The 20,521-nt window shown below is 36.9% G+C and overlaps 1 protein-coding gene across 2 annotated transcripts in view; it reads right to left on the bottom strand.

Moving 5' to 3' along the window:
* Positions 1-1,078: 1,078 nt before the first annotated feature.
* Positions 1,079-20,521, bottom strand: part of LOC145664642 (uncharacterized) — a 45,457-nt gene continuing 26,014 nt past the window's right edge. For both annotated transcript variants that reach the window (XM_081731474.1, XM_081731475.1), the window contains exon 3: positions 1,079-2,978. In XM_081731474.1, the coding sequence (XP_081587600.1) occupies positions 1,305-2,975 (1,671 nt within the window). In that variant the 5' untranslated portion in view covers positions 2,976-2,978 and the 3' untranslated portion in view covers positions 1,079-1,304. The remainder of the gene's footprint in view (positions 2,979-20,521) is intronic.

Raw genomic sequence — 20,521 nt, 5'->3', positions numbered from 1 at the left:
ATCCCTACTAAATTAATTAATAATCATAAATTTAGTATGAGGGATTAATTCCTCTCTTTCCAAATACAGTTTCTCCCAGGCTCGTGGCAGTCAGCACGCCGTCGTGGCAGTCAGCACCTTCATATTTGCAATCAGCGACAGTCGTGGCAGTCAGCACCAATAATTGGCTGTGGCAGTCAGCACCCGTGGCAATTAGCACCTATCCCAAAGTAAGACCAAAACCGGTTACCAAAATTGGGGATATCTCTTACATTTCTCTTGGGGGCAGCACTTAAATAAGTCCAGAACTATTATTTAAGTCAGAGTTGATGCAATTCTAAATTCTTTCAAGATTGTCAGGAGAACTTTCAAAAACTAGTTATGTGATGGTTTCGATACTGAATCAGTGTCTTTATCGGAAGTTAGGCGTCAAGCTTCATACTCCTTAGAAGCGCTTTGTGTCTAATGAAGATACTTACACAATATCGAAACCGTGACATACCTGTAGTTTTTGTAAGTGCTATGTGTTACGTTGTCAATATGAGCCCGGACATTTGTATGGTATATGGGATGAATCAAAATCCGGGTCCACAGACCAACTCCGTTGTAAGTGAGGATCCGATAAAATGGAAACAGATGAAAGTTGTTAGAAATATGTAGTTTTCAAACTAAAATGGAGGGAATAAATTGCTGTTTTGTTGGTAGGTGAGGGCCCAAGGGGACAGACTCTTGAACTAGACGTTGCTTTTTCACATAACTTGGGCCACTTGCTTTACCAGCGTCGAGTCCAAATTGCTGATGCGATTGGAAGAAACCCACCATTTTAGTTTTAAAAAACCTTATTTCAAACTAGTTTGTTGTCTTTCCATTTTCGTATTTTTGCTCCGAAGTTAGCCTATGGCTCCGGACTTTTGATACACCCAGTATATTGCTTATATCTGATAAATTTGCAGTACTTACCTCTGATGTTCTTAGTAGTTACTTGGCAGTACTAAACACTAGAGCAAAAATTAAATAACTGATTGGAAAACTAATAGTTATGTAGTATTTTTTTTATTATTTCTATATTCCATCACTTAATCATAGAAACAGTTTTTTGGACATTTTTCAGTGTATAAAAGAAATATAATTTTTAGGTAGAACATTTTGAAAAAAATAATAATAATCAATTCTAACATAATTTTCAGAAAACTGTGTAAAAATAGCCAAAGAAAAATAATTCTTTTAATCTATTTTCTTTCTTTTTAGCAAACGTAAACACAAAAAAGTTCTTGATAGAAGTCTGAATATCTATCCACAAAAGCAAATTACAGGAACAAAATAACTTAAAAAGGTATGAAAGGCTCTTCAGAATTTATTTTCAAACTTTTCAGTTGAAATTTAATATGTCCTATGTAACGAATTCGTGGATAACATCGCTTAAAAACTGCAATATCTTCTGGATTATTCAAAGCAGTTCCATTTTCAATAACGAATGCTGTCAAAGTATCAGAAATGGACAGAGGATGTTCGCAAAGTGACTGCAGAAAGTGGTGGCCTCCAACAATGACAGAAAATTCGACATTTTCCAGTATAACGCAACTTCGGAGAAATAGCCGTGCATCTTCTGCCCTCACTGGCATATGTAATGTAGCTTGTTTCAGCTTAGTATTCATTACAGGAACATCTCCGTAATTGACTAAATCTTCCTGTGGATCATAGTGAAACAAGTTCCCCAAGAAGAGAAGTTCTAAGTTGGGACATAAACTTAAGACTTTTGAGAGTGGTACTTCATTGAATATTTTGTAATTTTTCAAGGTTAACTCTACTAAATTCTCTCCACGTACTGTCACATAATCCTGGAAACCCATGGCAACTGTATACACGCTGCATGCAATGTCTCCATTAAATCTTAATCTCGTAATCATAGGAAGGCTTGACAATTCTGATACGGAGCAACACACATTTCCAATTGTCAAAACTGACACCGATTTACATGAATTCACTAAGACTCGCAGCCTTTCTTCTGTTAGATTCCACACGTAGACGCCATGTACAAACAAGCTTGGAAATATAAATTTCTCTCGTTTCTCAGTTGCACTCAGATAATCACAGTAAATATGATCTAAAAAATCATCCAAACTATTTCTACCAATGTTGACTAAACGGTCTATTAGAATAAACAGTATCCGTACCCCTAAGCCACTTATATGGGTTTGGCGCAATACAATGCTTTTAAGGGTGCGGCACAAATTAGTTTTGCATCTAATGAAGATGCATTGATGATCTGGATCCTTAGACTCCTTGCATGGCTTCTCTCCATTCTTAATAACGTAGCGCGGTAGAAAATTAAGAATGCTGTCATGTATTACATTCTTGGTTTCTTGGTTTGTACCATTTGAACATACAGTAATTACAGTGAGAAGATATAGTCCTTTGTCAGTAATTAAAGAGGAGTTGGAAATATCTAAGAACTGAAGCTGACAGCAATTTTGACCAATTGCGGCTAAGATACTGTCTGTACACAGCCAATGAAGACTTAGCTGAGTTATGCCAGAACTTTTAAACAAGATAGCTTGTAGAAGATTTTCATTTACTTTAGTTAGTACAGCTGACCCTGTTTTCAGGATTTTCAACGACTTTAGGCAACTTGTTTCTTCGGTAAGTATATCCAAAATATCCTCTAAATACTCAGCAGGAAGGCAATGTGCACCTTCATATACAAAGGTATCTATTCTTTGTGACAACACTTTCATCATGAAAATCACAGCATCGTGACTTAGAGCGTAATGAGGACTCTTCAAGTAATTTCTGTAAATGCAAGAGTGAATTCCTTTTGTCAGAAGGCGGGAACGAATAGTTACTGGCAACATCAGCAAATATTCTTTTACTTGTTTTATGTGCTCCACATTATCCGATGTTGTGATCCATTTAAAGCGTAACCAATACAAGAAATTACTGCACAAAATGGAATTAAGGGAATTCGGTTGTCTCATTTTCCCATTGGTTTCAGACATTTCCTAATAAAAGAAAGCTGATTATCTTAGTTTCATATGTTTTAATAAAACAAATAAAATCATTCTTGTAGACATTAATACGAGAGTTCGTCAACAAATGTATACACAATTGCTTACACGGCACATGAGCCACACTGTTTTAGAAATTGAATTGAATTATAGTTACAATATGTATTATGCCGTTCCCAGGGCCGGCCCTAGGTAATTTGCCACCCCGTGCAATGACATCATTTGCCACCATCCCCCTTTCTTCAGAAAGAACAAATCTTGAAAGCCACTATTTTTTTAAGTATGGTACCCCATCATGAACAACGAAGGGGAGGGAAAGTGCACCTGCACTCAGAAAGGCCTAAACACTATAAATACTATCTCGTTGTGTCTGTTTTTTCTTTAAAAAATAACACTAGTTAACAAATTTAAACTTTTTGTTTGTTACATGAGAAAAATCACCTTATCTTAAAGGAACTTTTTGCGCTGAATTCGAATATGCACTCGGTTTCTCTCCATCACGTACAGTTTTCCCGTAACAGAAGGATTTTCGGGAAATTCCCTCAAAAATTTCCCTTTTTCAGATATTTTATTCCCCTAGCTCCTGTCCCCTTACATATAGTAACATAGAAATTATACCTAAGTATACCTTGATTTATATTTAATAAACCCTAAAAGTTTCGTAAAAATCGCTTTGTTCTTTCTAGAGAAATAAATATATTTGTATGTATACTGTGTGCACTGTTTATTGCACCTGATAGTAATGCTTTCAGATCTCCTGAGTTGGGATAAAAACGATTTGCTTTATTACTACAAACACAGACATAAAAATGAATATTTACAATAGTCAACAACACACTTGTATTGCTCTCTGTAAATTAGAAACGTGTATAAAAATAGAATGTACTTCCAACGTATATATTTTTTTAAACGTACAGTATATGTATATCTTAATACATATATATACAATTCTCCAAGTTTTTTCGTTTTGTTCATGAAATGGTTATCAATATTTGTTATCAAATGTAACAGAATGCAAAAGAAAGAAAGAATGGAATACAGACTCATTGTTGACAAGAATGAACTAATGCAGTCTGAATTTTCCACTACGGTATCGTTTCCCCCTCCCCCCGCGCATTTCTTTCTTTCTTGTGTTCTTGACACCTGGTGAGGGAGTTTTGTATCCTCGTCGCCATAAGTGCCTTTACATCGCAGTGACGGGTATGTGACTGCGCAGTACTCCAAGGAAGGGATGGTTGTATAAGAATTTGTGATTAATTTTGAAGAGTTTTTATTTTGACTAGGGAATTAACATAGGTGAATGGAGTAAAGACACAGATTTGAAGCATCAGTTCACTGTTATTGAAGCATCAGTGCACGAAAAGATTCGTATTCTCAGTTTTTCTATTTATTGTTTTATATGTTAAGTTAAACACCACAATATGTATCACTGATATCGCAGATCGTATTATTTTTTAAAATCGTGTTTGTAACCTATTGTCAAAACATTCATCTCCAGACATGATGTAGAGAGAAGAGAAAGAGATACGACATCTGTAATATATGTATATGTGATTCACTAAGTAACTGTAGAAATTAGTTAAAGGACACATAAGAGAGCGAAAAGGAGCTCTAGAAGTCTGAACTTTTTAGAAACGTCCTAGATAGGTGAAAATATAGTTAAAAATTGCAAAAGGTATCATGTAAATTCTCTCTCTTTTCTTATATTCTAGTATACTTTTTCTTTCACATCCAAACATCTCTATTCAGAATTACGAGATAAAGGTGAAGAGAGAAACATTCCCATTTCAAGAATTATATCAGGAAAAAAATCTTTTGACTTAGACTAGATTCGAACTCGCAACCCTTGAATCCATGGCTCAGAGCTCTACCGATTGAGCTAACTTTTTTTTTTAAAATTCTTTATTAACAGTTCTATTACATGTACATTGGACAGTTATAAAAGCAATACAAGAGCGAGTTGATTAAAAAAAAAACTGGTTATAAATCTGAAAAGTTTACAGAATTGTTATGGAGCTAAGACAACAAAATAATTTGCGAAGTGTTGTTTATACTGCACATTCATTTGCTGCAAATGGTACCTTAAATAAGACAAATACACATCGACATGATATGGTCGATGTGTGGTGAGCACATAAAGAAGCGTATATGCAGCGAGCCAGACTACGCTGTTTTTTTTTGCTTTAGGAAAATAGTTAAAATCTGGATATATCAGAACATCAGTAGCAGTAATATGAGATGGTGAAGAATGGCAAATCTTACTTATGAGTGTACTAAATTTGGTCCATATATGTTGAATCTCTGTACAATATTGTAAGCGATGCTCAAGAGTATCTATATTATGACAGTAGTCACACAGATTACAAGACACTATACCGAGCTGATATAGTCTGTCTCGCGTTTCGTATTTATTATTAACGATAAAATACCAAAGAGATCGTTGCTGGGTAGTTAAAAAGGGAGCATTAATATTTTGCCAAATATAATTCCAATGAAGTTGTGGTTCTTTCAATTGAATGTGGGGCGTGACGGTATGTTGCGTTCTGAGATAATGTCGGTAGAGTGCTTTGACAGGCATTAACTCAATTTGTGCTCGTTCAATTAATGCATAAGCGATATCTAAGACGGGTTCACACAAGTGTGGGAATTTAATTCCCCAAGGAAAAATATGAATCGGAGCTTCAAGGTCAATGCAACCTAAACATGCGGAGAGAACAGATGACGACACACTGACCCTATCGTTCGTAAACAATTCAATGCTTCTTTTCAGCAGTAGTGATTTTGCCTGGAGGGCTATGTTTACATAAGCTACGCCACCCTGAGCTGGTAAAAGCTCAAGTTGATCACGTGCAATTCTCAACAGCTTGTGTTTCCACAGAAAGAACAAAGTGTGACTGTTGAGGAAGTTATATGTTTTTGTGGGAAGAGGGAAAATCTGACAGAAATACCACAAAAGACTCAATGCTTTTTGTTTGAGAAATGAATTCCTACTGATCATGTTCATATTGCGAGGCTTATGCTGTATTAAAAGACCACGTATTTTGTTTGCAATTATGTCAGAATTGTAGTGAATGGTTTGTTTGGTGTTATTGAACCATTCAATACCTAGGATTTTAACTGAGTCAGCAATCGTATAGTGCGAACTGTATGTAGTCCGGTATTCGGGGTGTATACATAGTAGTTTTGTTTTGTCTTTATTTAAAATTGCTCCAGAAATTTGTTGATACCTGTGTAAAAGGCTCTGAATATCTTCTAAGGTAGAAATACTGTTAACATAGAAATGAACGTCATCAAGATAACTTGCGACAGAAATGGAAGCTTGATAAACTTGTATGCCAGTGAGTCTGGTTTGTGCCGCGTATATGAGAGGTGCAACCGAGAAACTGAATGAAAGGCTCGACATGCTATCACCTTGAAGAATACCATTACAGAAAGGAATGACACAACTGAGACTACCATTGAGTTTTAATTTAGTTGTCCTGTTATGATATACTCCTTGGAGCATGGACAAAAAGGCGCCATTGAAACCAAATTTTTGTAGAACTTTAAAAAGATACTCGTGTGATACCCTATCAAAAGCTTTCGAGAAATCGGTAGATAAAATAGCAACGGGCGTAGGAGAGGCAGTCTCATGATAGGCTATAAAATCTCTTATGTTAGCTAAGGCTTCATGAATTAAAGCTTGTTGCCCATGTCCATATTGACAGGAACTTAATAACTCTCCCACATATTGTTTCATACGAAGCGCGAGACATCGTGTTAAAATTTTTAAGTCCGCACTTAAAAGGCTGATAGGACGATAATTGTCTATGAAGTTAGAGTTAGGCAGTTTAGGGATTAATACAGTAATACCCGTGGAGAGAGATTCCCCTAAGGTAGAGGTATCTCGATATTCATTGAAGAGGTCCGTAAGAAACGGGGCAAGAATATCAATGAAAGTAATATAAAATTCTAATGGTAAAGAGTCAATACCAGTAGATTTACCACGTTTCCCTAATTGAATTGATCTCTTGACTTCATCAAGTGTGAAGGGACTGTTGAGATACTCTTGAGCATTTACATCTAGGTTTAGAGGAATAAAGTCCAAAAGAGATTCATCTTCATTATGTACATTAGGTTTTGTATACAATTGCTTATAATACTGAACAAATTGGGGAAGTACCTGCGAACCTTCATAAATTTGGCCATCCTTGCCCTTAATAGAAGAAATTAACTTTTGTTTGCCTCTGAGTCGTTCTTTGTGAATTTGCACGATGTTAGCTTGTTCCGTGTCATCGGCCTGGACAAGTTTGCTTCTAACAAAAAAACCGCGCATGCGTTGTTTATGCAACGACAATAAATGCGCTTTGATTTCTTGAATTTGAGGCCTGACCGGACGGCCTCGTAATTGTTCTTGCATGTATTCTTTGAGAAGACTAGAGTAATAGTTGTATTGAGTATTGTATGCCTGGGTCCGTTGAATACAATATTGGTTACTTATGGATCGAAATCTAGGTTTAATTCGCTTGTCCCAAAAATACATAAGTTTGCCCTGATAGCGTGATAGTAACGGAAACAAGATCCGCCATTCCTCTCGAATTAAATGCTGATACTCAGGGTCCATAAGTATAGAGGTGTTAAAATACCAAAGGGGACTACTTCTCAAAAATTTGGATATTGGTAGGGTTATTCTCATAATTAGAGCATAGTGATCACTGAAGCAAACAGGTTCGAGTTTAATATTGCGCACTTGTGCAACAAGTGAGCGGCTTATGTAAAAACGGTCCAAGCGACTAGAGGATTGTGAAGTATGAAATGAGTGACCCGGTTCAGCGGGTCGAAAATGACGCCACACATCCACTAAATCATACGTATTTACTATGCGCTGGAGTTCGGGAGAAAAGTTAAAGTTCGGAGTCTGGTCAATGGGTTGTAAAACGGAATTAAAATCTCCACCTAATATACAAGGGTGAGTACCATTAAATAGAGCCTGAGCAAGGTCAGTGTTGAAGAAATCTTGACGCTCTCTCTTGTTATGAGAACCAGAGGGGACATAAATATTACATAATTTGATGCGTTCAAGCATACCAAGGGAGATTCGTTCATTTGGGTAATCATTAATTGTCTTAAAAGCTAGATCAGTACGATAGATAATTGCTGTACCTAGCCCATTCTCTGTAAAACGAGAATAGCATGTATGATTGGAAAGAGAACCATATTCTGGAAGGGCCACTTCTTGAGCGAACAACACATCAATATCTGCTTTGTTAATAAAATCTCTTAACGCTTCTTGTTTAACAGGAGAAGTAAATCCATTTAGGTTAATGGTGGCAAAACTAAAACTATACATAAACAAAAAGAAAGTGAAACGAAGTAGTAAACACTGCATAAAGGGCTGAAAATGATACCACAATAATACAAAGAAGATAATTACAAATCTTCCCCAACAGGGGTACCAGCTTTCAACTTTTTCAAAGTGGCCCGTGTTCGTGCACCTGAAACAGATGTAACATCTGAAGAACGACCTCCTTTAGAAGTTTTTGAAACTCCAGTAACAGTTGCCTTTAATTTGGAAAGTTTACGTTTTTCATATACAGGGGCACTAAGATCGGATTCACTGGCGGAATCACTTGTGAGTGATTGCACATTCCGGTCACGGGTGTTATTCGAGTCGGCTACCAATGGCACAACAGACTGATTATCGTGGTCCAAGGGAGCACTAGAATCCATTTGTAAATCCTTTGCTGACTGTTGGTCACCTACCTGAGCTAGTTGTCCTTCCTTGAGAATTTCTTGGGCCTTACATTCAGAAGTAGACTGAGGTACTGCAGTAGATTCCAGAGGGGCAATAACTTCCGGGTCAGTAGTACGATCTTCTTCCATTTGTAGGTCGGGGCGAATGACGGGATCGTGGGATGTTTCAGGTGCTGGAACGTCATGACTTGAAGAAATACCAGGGTGAGCAGAAGTGAGCAGAGGAAATTCCGTATAGTTATCAGTATGCAGAGACACCTTTTCATGTGGGAGATTATAAGGGGTACGAAGCGGTTGCAGTGGAGAACTGCGAACTGGCGGGTGAACTTTGAAGGGCGGACCTTTTTTCGGGGGCATTCTTGAACAAAATGGTCCTGTGAATTGCACAACGCACAAGTTTGGATTTGACCGGAATAACTACAGAAGAGGCGCAAACCACACACAGTAATAAATGAAGGAATATTTTGTTTAACCTTCATTTTAATTAATTTACGTCCAGTACGGGTGACATAGACATGATCCGCAGAATACTGTTCGTCTAGGATTGACTGTATTTCACCATACTGAGAAAACACTCGTGTTAACTGTTGATTACTAAGTTCCATGGGGCACAAAGATACCTTAACGACGGTAATACTGTTGTCAGCGAGATCAATAGGAAGTAAATATTCCTTGTCACTATCGGTGAATTTGACTTCACCATGAGTAGAAGATAGAATTCGTTCACACAGAACCTTGTTGACTAACTTAATATACAGTTGTTTCTTGATATAGTCCAGTTCAATGCTGTGTATTTGATCTATGGTTAATTTAAACGTGTTTCGGATCCATTCATGGACAAAAATTGTAGAAGGCTTTTGACTTACTTGACCAAAATTTATATGTAAGGTATTTTCACGTAAACAACTCATGTCGAAATTTCGTCGTAGAACGACCACAAAATCACTCGAAGAAATAAATATATGAAGAGCTAGAAGACACTAATAAATTCAATATCCCACTAAGATAATCGCACAGTACACAAACTTAAATCGACTCGTCGTGTGTTACAACACTAACAGCGAGCGACAGACGATGTGAATAGCACGAAGTCTCACGAACGTATGATGACCTCGTCCATTACTCAAGTATATTTTCCGTTAAGAGCTAACAACTACTGTTGGAAAAGCCAGATTTCTACAACTACCGGTTGCTGAATGGTGTGTATTAACCAAGTTTGCCGAAATAATTGCTTCATATAGCTATAATAATAATAATAATAATAATAATAATAATAATAATAAAGCAGAAGAAGAACAGAATCTAAAAAGTCACATATGTTAAAAGTTTGACGTGCAGAGTAAGTCCTAATATGAGATTTTATTAATTATATATAATAAATGTAAGCGTGGTTTATTCGTGTGTGCTACTCAAACTGCGCAACTCACTACCTAGTCCCATAAGGGTTGTACGCATATGGTACAGTAGCCTTGCGTCCTCCAACCGTGAAGAATGTTTCTGTTTGAACCTATGCGTGTCCTAAGAGGAAGGAGGAGATTGAAAGAAAGAAAAGTGGTTTAGAAATTATGCAAACGTAGAATATGTCACGAGGTGAGGTGATATAGAATTCAGCGTGTCTTTCAGCTACTACTCTATACAAGACGTGCATCTACGACTTAACGTGGAACCCGAACCACACGACTCCTGACGGGAATCGAAACCCGTATCACCTCTAGTTCTATCATGGGAGACACAGGAACATGTAAAAATAATCGAAAATTTCTTTTATCTTTCTGATAAAGAAAACAAAGTTGATACCAGATATAAATAACGAAAAAACATATGAATTTAAATGTAAAATTTGAGTCCAAAATACCCACTTATAAACAACTGCTGAATTTTAGAAAATAAAGACATGTAAAATGAAGTTATGTGATTAACTTGGAGCTTCAAAAACCAACACCCAGAAACCGCCGTGTAAAGTCTAACTGATGCAAATTTTTTTATTGCATAACTTGCTTTCGGCTAGGCGGGGAGTCCGCCCCCAGACGCTTGCATTTGCTCTTTCTCCGACCTCTCACTTCTCATATCCCTAAGACCTCTGATCTTAAGTGGTTTCGAGATATGGCTATCTTATTGTAACAATTTCAACTCCCAACTTTGTCTTCCTGCTGTTTTTCTTCTAACCGTAATATATATATATATATATATATATATATATATATATATATATATATATATATAAAACGCTGAAATACATCTTTAATCAAGATGTTTCTACTGTTAAGGGATTTTGGAATATGGCCATTCTATTTTACCAATTACAATTTAAACCTTTTTTTTCTAAGGAAAAATGAAAAAACGCATAAACATGTCTTTAATTGTTTTACTTGCAAAACCTAAACACCAATTTTCATTCCCGGCGGGAGCTCATGTATTTCGAATTCCACGTTAATCAGTAGGTTAACGTTTCATATAGCTTCGCTACTGAATGGGACGTTAAACTCAAAATCAACTCAACCAATTTTCATGTCAATAACCTTAACGATTTTCGAGTTATGACCATCCAATTATAACAATTGTAACTTTACCCTATTTTCTTCCTTTCTAGGGCAAATATCATAAAAACGCTTACATACATATCTAATTATTTTAAATGAGAAGTCCATATACCAAATTTCATGTCGTTAACACTCAAAGATTCCAAGGTATGGGCATTTTAAGATAACTGCCACTCCTCTTTCTCCCTTTTCCCTTCAAATTTCCAAATATTCTTCTTTTAGTGGGACCTTACATTACAAATCATATGCCCTTTCTAAACTTCAAGTTCCTAGCTTAAGCGGTTTGGCCTAGCGTTGATCAATCAGCCAGCCAGAACTTGTTATTTTATATAGAAAGATACATAATAAGCAAATTAATGACACAAATATTACTACAAAAGCAATATAGCAAAGAACTCATATACTGTGTTAAAATATGTAGATATTCATTCATTTGGTAAAATTCATAAAACTAAGGGCACAAGCTTAGCGTACGCGCGTTTGGCGTGGGAGACCCAGGTTCGATTCCCGGTGGGAGCTCATGTGATTCGGATTCCACGTTAACCAGTAGGTCTACATATCATATAGCCTCGCTGCTGAACGGGATGTTAAACTCAAAATCAGCTCAGCTCTGCTAAGGGCATAAGCAGCGTGGACCTACGGCTTTTTGGGTCCAACCACAGATGACAAAATTACACCCCTATTGCTTTACAATTGCTGTAAATCTCCCTGCTTTGGAAATGAACGGAACTTGACATTCGCTTCACCAACTTGTCTATTTCGTGTGTTCATTTTAAAGCCGTACACAGCGCATGAGGGCATTGCTAAAGTTTTCAAAGTCAATGTAAGAAATACAGATGAGTTCTATTTACACAATGTGTACAGTAGAAAATATTCAATAATATTCCACATAGAAAATATCATACACAACAGTGTGTAAGAAATTCATGAAATGTTTAAAAATCAAAGAAAACGTACTTCAACACAAATGCAATTAAAACCTGACTCTGAGAGCGCAATAATGTTATCTTGTTCGAAGGGTCAGTGATTTTGATGTTTGGCAACATTGCTCTTGGTCAAGTGGTTTATTGCTTGTGCCTTTAGGTATTTGCCCTAAAGCTATACAGCGAGTTGTGTGCGTTCTTCCTTCCCTGCCCCTGGCTGGCGAAAATATCATTTGCTTTTCATGCATTGGGATAATGGGACCTTGGAAGGGAGTAACATATAAAATGATCGAAAACGACAACCGATGTTCATGTAGAGTTCATAGTTTCGAGGTCGCTGAGATGGTTAGACGTAAAGCTATCATCTATTTTCTGTTAGTGATTTCTTCATATACGTCTACCAAGTTAACGAATCAGTGATAGAACGTTCACCTCTGGTGCTTGGGGTCACGGGTTCGATCCCAGTCTCCGCCAAGTAAACTTTGTGGTGGATAAATACCGTGTGCATGGGTTTTCTCGGAGTTCTCCCGTTTCCTTCCACTTTCTTCATTCCACCATTTCATTCATTATTCATCATCACCGTCTCCTTTAGCCTAACCGGCATAACCGCGGGACGTAAAACTCAAAGATTTCATTTAATTTCATTTTCAAGTTAACGAACCTTGACTTACTTGCGTACAGTGGTTGGTTAGTGTGTCCTCGATGGCTATATTTACTTTTTCCATGATCATCCCATACCATACAGTATTTTTTATGTTTTGAAAAAGCTTGATTCTATCAATTCGTTAAACAACAATGTTTCTTTTTTTTCTAATCATGTTTCTTAGTATTATCCTCTTCATTCTAACTAATTTAAATATTTTCAATAATTCAGAATTTAGACTAAAAAATGTTACAGTGATCAAGAATTGTATAAGAAGAGGACTCTAATCATTGTCATAACCGGAAGGGAAAACTTAAAAAAAATTGAAATAACTTAGCAGACGTAGAAAATCGACGGAAATAATAAACATCAACTATTAGTTGACTCTTAGAAGTATAGTATATAGTTCTCAACCCAAGTAGAAGATGCACTCTTTGCTTCATGAAAATAATAAACATTTTCCAAAAATAATTACAGAAAAGTAATTTCATGACATTTACTGAGCGAACGTAGGTTACTGGTTAGCGTTGACCTTTGTAATTGGGAGTCTCCAGGTTCAAATTTCGATACGAGGCATCCTGACTAGTGATTTTGCAGTACCACTGGGCGAATACCGGGATACTTTTAATACATAAGCTTTGGCAAATTTTCTTGAAAATTTTGTTCTTATGTTGTTAATGTTTCAGTGTGAAATGGCATTTTGCTGCATGGAAAATATTTTCAGTAAACAAAATATAGTAGATGAATGGTTAGTATAAGTGACTCCTACTTGTTTTCTTTAGGTTCAAATCCCGACTGTTCTTATTGATTTTTTCTTTTAGTTACGCTCATATGTTGCGCTCCAGAAGTTCAATTTTGAATTAAATGTAGTCGCAGCTAGTTTAAACTGAAATTATTTTCAAAACTTTTTGCTATTATATGTTTTTGGTTTACTTGCGATGTTTCAACTTTGATCTTAGACCTTAATGTAACTCATTTTCCTACGTCATATTATGATGAATGATTTCACAACAACGATAGTCGGGCGGTAATACAGAATTCCATTGTTACTGCAGGGCCGGATCTTGAATCCTGCGAACTACGCGTTCGCAGGAGGCGCCAGGTGAACAGGGCGCCAAATTAGAAAAATGAATTTTGTTTTAAATGTAAATATTAATTTTAAAAATGTTATGATGAAAAATTTTCCTCATATAGCTTCGAATAAATATTGTACAGACTGAGATACAGATAAAATACATCAAAAGGACAATAAAGTAGAATCTTCGCTTGGTTGTCTGTAAAACACCCCTTTACAAATGAAATGGACTCGCACATCAATTTCTTGCTGTACTGTACTGTGGAGTTACAACCACAGTTATTTGCTCAATTATCAGTTCTTTACTGAAAGAATGTGGGGATAGTACTTCGCATGGCAAGAGAGAAAGTACGTGGGGATCTGAGCAGTACAGCGCTGAAGTAATTAATTGGGGATGAATGAAATGAAATGCATGTTTTCTAATAGAAGAAATCACAGAGACACAAAGGTTAGGAAAGGAAAGGGTTTTACTGTACCTCAGCCATTTCGATATGATGAGCCTCTTCAAATATCGGGTGAAGCCTTATCCTCCAATTCGTTGAGTGTTTCCGTCTGGTATCGATCCCGGACCTCACGTTCGAGAGTGAAGAACCTCTCGACCTCAGGGCAACAGCTCCCAGATGTCCTGGCCTCTTCAGAATGACACCTCTGTCATGCAATGGTTGGTGAGGGCCCAGGCGTGCCGACCGTCTTTCAATTGCTGCTACGACGACTCTTCTGAATAGGGGTCCAAAGTGTGTTTCTGGCGGCTTCTGTCACACTTCTCACCTCGAGGGTCCCGTGTCCCCTGGTTTTGTTCTACTTCTTTGCTTTCGTTTCTTCCTGGTGCTCCGCACGTGGATGACTAGCTCATCACAATTATCTTGGTCAATAGGGAAGTTTGTTAATTGCTGAAACGGCGTGGCTGAGCTTGTTTCGATGAAGTTACGGAAACTAGGAAGAGAATGGTAAGCATGAATTTGTATTGGGATGAGGTGACAACATAGGGAAGTCTCTTCTTTATTATTTAATAATTACAATTTCTTGTTTGAAGAACAATAACAACATACAGGGAGAATTCAAAATAGGCGATAAGCCTGATATCCTCTAGAAATTGATGCCAATGCCACACTCACAAGAGATGCTAGTTTGAGGAAAATTTCCATGGCACAGGATAGATCTTTTAAAGAGGGAAAAGGGATATTTTACGAATATGAGATAAAATCAATGTAAATTTAGCTTTCCAATAGATGTTGTATTAAGCACTATGACCGTAGAGCTAAAGACTGGTATTCTTTCCACAATCCCACCATATGCACAAAATACAAATATAACAGACTCTTCATTCCTTTCTCAACAGTTAACGGTTGAGAAAGATCACCGTAAATGAAATGCACATTATCAAAGTTGAAGCAAGCATGGGCACCCAAAAGGGGACGAAAGGGCCAGGCCCCACCTGGCTTACGACAAGTATAATGTATATGTATAATTTCTTAAGCTTTTCTTAATACAAATAAAAATATCAAACGTAATATAGTAACGAGGGAGATGACCACCCTAAAAACATTCTTCGGGCCCCCATGCAAGCAAGTAGGCTTTCTTGTCCATTCGTCCAGGGAATGGAGCGAATACTAAGAAAAGACGGGCGGTACAAATGGGTTCTTTAAAAATCATTTCTGAGGGAAATTTTAACTTAAGTTCCTAATGACTCACAATCGCTGTCCAGTGCTTAATGCTCACTTTGTTAATATCTATTAGTCATTTGTCATTCGTCAACATTTTCATTTCTATCCTAAGTCATTTCGTTTTTGTTTATATTTTTAATTTATAATGATGTGTGCTTTCACTTTTAAATAGTACTTTGTTTTTCATGTAATAATAATGACCAACGATATAAAACCAAGTGAGCATTTTATCGGAAAAGAAAGCTACAAAACGTGAAAGAAGATAAGAGGCAACCGAAGGCTCTAAAAAAGTTTCTTTCGAGTGCTGGACAAAATTAGACAAATATTGAGGTGGGGAGTTATCAATATCAGTCACTGTTAACGAAGCATTTGCAGGTCGACATTCTTTTGAAGCTGACAAATTTATTTTAACCTGATTGCAGTAATTTAATTGTTGAATTAAAATGGAACGATACGGTCATTTCGGTTACGGGTCTGAATTAAATTTCATGTATTTCAAAATTTGTTTGAAAACAATTAGTTTTCACGCGGCATATAAGTATAGAACTTGAAAGGATATAATCGAAAGCGACGAAAGGTCATTTGGATGACAAGTATTTTTTTTCAGTACTCTCACTTTCAATCACAGCAGCGTATACATATGCTCGTTTTATTATGACAGATAACAATAATTATTAATCCATTCTCTGCTAATAAATTTAGATGGAGCGATATTTTAAATTAGTAATAATTCTAATGCAAAGTAGAGTTTTGATTATTAGTTACTTGTGTTCAGGGATGTACCGACATAGGTGCTACGGATGCGCAAGGGGCCAGGTCGAGACAGAATTTTCCAGACAAAATTCGAGTCGAGACACGGCTCTTCCAATAGAGAAATTTACATTTTTCGAGTCGAGCCATCACTTTTACAGCACATTTTCGAGACGAGACAGCCACAAATCTTGTATCGTGCGCATCCCTAATAGGTGCAGTTTTCTATTCAGAAAACATCTTCCGGGGGGCACACTTAGCAGTAGCGTAGCGTGGTATTCCGAAATGGGGATGCCAAAGTTAGTCACTTGTGCGATACAATACTACTAAAATTAGCAATACATAGCTATACCGATGGGAAACATAGGGTTATAAAAATTTTAGAAGGGAGGCTCCCTAATTGGTGGCCTAGTGGGGCATACAGAAGCAAATGCGTGGATTACGTTAGAAGCCAATAAGCAATTGTCTCAGCTTCTTCTTGCCACTACCGTTGTGACGAGAAAACTCGCCCCACTGTTGTATAAACATTGTTTCCAGCATAGTTCCCATGGGCAGCTTCTTTCTCCCCATACCATACTTCAATCTCGTTCTTGAAAAAGTCGCCCTACAAATTTGTCATCTTGGGTCCGGAACTCAGTCCCCCATTCGTGAATATGGTCCTGAGTGTATACGTATATCATTTGAAAATGCAAATAGAAAGCACTTAAACCAACTCTGGGGGCCTGTTTCTGTGTATGTATTTCCTTGTCAGATATCCAGATACTGAAGGCAGGGGCGCAAATCTGTTTTCAACATGCGGGGAACGGGTAAGACCGTTTCCATTTTTTTAAAGCGATGTTCAAAATACTCATGAAGTTGAAAAACAGTGCTGTGGAGAATCAGAAGAGCAGAGTTATCTTCAACATTGGGAGGAGAGCAGATTTGAGGGAGGAGAGCATATTTGAGACTTATTCTGGGGGAGGGGAGATGAGACTCATATTACGGTAGATAAATCTGATTTCTGAGGTGAACCTGTTGTATATTATATACCAGGCAATGTAGATGAAATTGTGATACGTATCAGTATTACAAATCAGTACCGTGAACACATTCTGAAATCTGAAGACATGCATATTTATAATTGATATGTTTCTATTTAAGCATCCACAATGATATACATTAAAATTTTAGGACACTTGTTTTGTAATAATATAAATAATGACTTCCCCAAAACTGAAAAAATCAACTATGTATGGTGCAACAATACTCTTATTTGAGCAAAATGATAATGATCTCAGTAGCATTATAGGAATCGTTACAGGAATTAAACAAATAGTTGAAAATAGACTAACAATAATTAATGACAATGAAATATTAAAGAATACGATTCTTTTTTAAAAATGAAACAAGTCAAGGGACCTCAATTTCATCTCACTTTCCTTTGTGACATCCGGATACAAATCAACACAATTTCAAATCGGATGGAGAGGACATGTCCCCCTCATCTCCCCGGGATATGTACCAATGACTGAAGGGCCCAAGCAATCTTCGCGAGGGGCGGGGAATTCTGGCTCTCTTGGTCTACCAGATCGGTGACCGTGATGCTTGTGTGTGTGCTCCCTCAAAGAGTTCCTGGCCACGCCACTGGACATATTATATATTTATGATAAAGATTAATAGTTTACCTTTAATTACGATTAAATTACGATGTATTTAATTACGATAAAGCATAACTATTTTTATACTATTATTTACGTAACAGGCATGCTTCAAAAAGGCATTGAAGTAACCATTTCTGTTTTGTTTAATCTCCTTGATTTGAGCGCTCTTACGTTCTGTACAGAAACTATAACTTAGTTCAAGATATATATAGAGTTGGAAATACTTCAATACGCCAGCGTATATCTAAAGCAAAATGTTGAGTTGCAAGGGGTGTAGAGGAGTGGAAAGCAAGTAGTTGCGCATGCGCATTCGACTGAAAGCAGACGAAAACTCTGTTGCAGGCCTGGATGCCCGAGGAACATAGCATACGACAAGAGGAAAGCCAGAAAATGTGTATCTGAGTGACGCGCATGCGTAGGTTCCGCTTGTCAAAGTAAGGCGAGAGAGCACATCCAGAAGATTGCAGTCGAAATAATTGTGATAATAATTACAAGGAAACAATTTACATACAATGAAATAAGTATTTTTTGTTATTAACAGGGGATGCCGGGCATACCGGCGTTCCCTTACGCTACGCCGCTGACACTTAGTAGGGCCACTGCTGGTACTCTTTTATTTATTATTATATTATAGACGTATTATTTTGATCTCCTCCCGGGGGGAGTGGCCCCCTAAAATATGTGTGGACGAAACACTGAACAGGCAGTCTGAGAGTCTGGATCCCACAATTAGCATAATTTCAGGGGGCAAATACACAAAATTATTTGCATTTTGTAGGCTATTCCGAAAAAATCTTCGGACCTCAATGGGTGCATCATTACTTGTGTTTACATTGTGTTACTGCCTGATTTCGAACGTCTATGTTGGAAAGAAACATGAAAGAATTGAATTGTTCTATAGGCATAAGGGGCCCTGAAAGGAATTTTTGCGGAGAAACCTGATTTTAAAGTTTTGCCACTGATCGGGGACAAATTACGTATAAATTAAGACACACTTTTGTCATTTGTTGTGTATTGAACTAGTTTAACTAAAATTAATAAAGAATTATTTGAAATCAAGTATATCTCAAGAACGATTAAATGGACTAGCTTTGATGGCCATTGAAGATGACATTCTGAATGAAATTGATATGGATGCAATAATAAGAGATTTTGCCAAATTGAAAGCCAGAAAAGTGTCTTTATAACATGAACTTTACAGTAACAAAGAAAACGAGGAATTAAGCTAATTACCATATTTGTATCAGTAGAAAACAATATTTAAATATGCTTTTAATGAAGTGTAAGTGCATATCTCTTTGTCAAAATCAAACCTGTGATAATGTTAGACTTGAAGCTCGGTAGTTTTATTCTATTTCGACTTTTATGTTTCAACTGTATTTGTCAAAATATATCTTAGGTATACATTTTAGTTGTTTCCTGTGCTTATTTAATAATAATAATAATAAATTATTAAAACTGGAACTTTGGTCATGATTCATCCACAGTTAATTAGGTCTAATTTTGCCATTTTCCTTTAATACTCACTGGAAGACTGAATTATTATATATTGAAGAAATTTGTAATTGTAACAATTATCTGAAGAATTTTTGTCTATTACAGCATTCAATTCTTTTATTATCATATAGGCGGGGTGCCTAAATATTATTTGCTTACAGTTACGAAATGTCTACAACCGACCCTGTTACTGTTATATATATAAAGTTTTGACTCAGAAAAAGTTCTGTTGAACGTACGATGCTACATGGGCTCCTGGAGGGTGCACAATTTACCCCTAAAAATGCTTTCGATCACTGAAATAAATTCCTGCCTACGCTCCTGTAAAGCAGTAAGAATGTTAGGGACTGATCAGGGGGTAATGCCTCCCTGGAGCAACGACAGTTCCCCAGAAATCATACCTCTGATAGGTTCGGATGTGACACCAATATTTGTGTGTTACCACTCTTCCCTCTCAGTGTACTGAAACTTAAGTCAAAGGAACTGTTCTGAAATCTTCACCGATTCTCTCCTCTGAAACCGCATGCGAATGGGGCCGACCTTGGTCATATACCACATCTGGAATATTACTATTTATGCCAGAGATACCGAAAAATATATATTCGACACAAATATAGGATGTTTCGATTTTATTTTATTTATTTTTTGCCTGTCACCCTCCCACTCTGACCTCCATGCCAACCAAGGCTTAACTTCTACCTAAGCAACTTCGACAGCGTCACTATTCATCTGCGACCACGAAAACTATGATTTCGATACTAATATTGTTCATATTTGACTACTTTTACATGTCCCTTCCCCCTTATTACGAATGACTTCAGTGTCTCGCCTCACTGGAGCAATTTCAACAAACTTAAGTATAGCTATAAACCACCACCTGTAAAATAAATATGCGGGTGATCTTTTTCGGAGAGGAATTCATTAGCTGCTTTTCCAATGTGGTGGCTTTATTCGCTTCCCATGCTAAAGATTGCCAAAGAGCTCAACTTTAGTTGCACCACTGTGCTATGAATATAGATTTTAATGGCATTTACTTTACTGAATGCTCGCTTAGGTGTTGCTCCCGTCACAA

Source organism: Thermobia domestica, chromosome 11 (genome assembly GCF_964235325.1).
Source record: "Thermobia domestica chromosome 11, izTheDome1.hap1.1, whole genome shotgun sequence".
In the NCBI taxonomy this organism is placed as follows: Eukaryota; Metazoa; Arthropoda; class Insecta; order Zygentoma; family Lepismatidae; genus Thermobia; species Thermobia domestica.
This window is presented reverse-complemented; position numbering and strand designations above follow the sequence as displayed.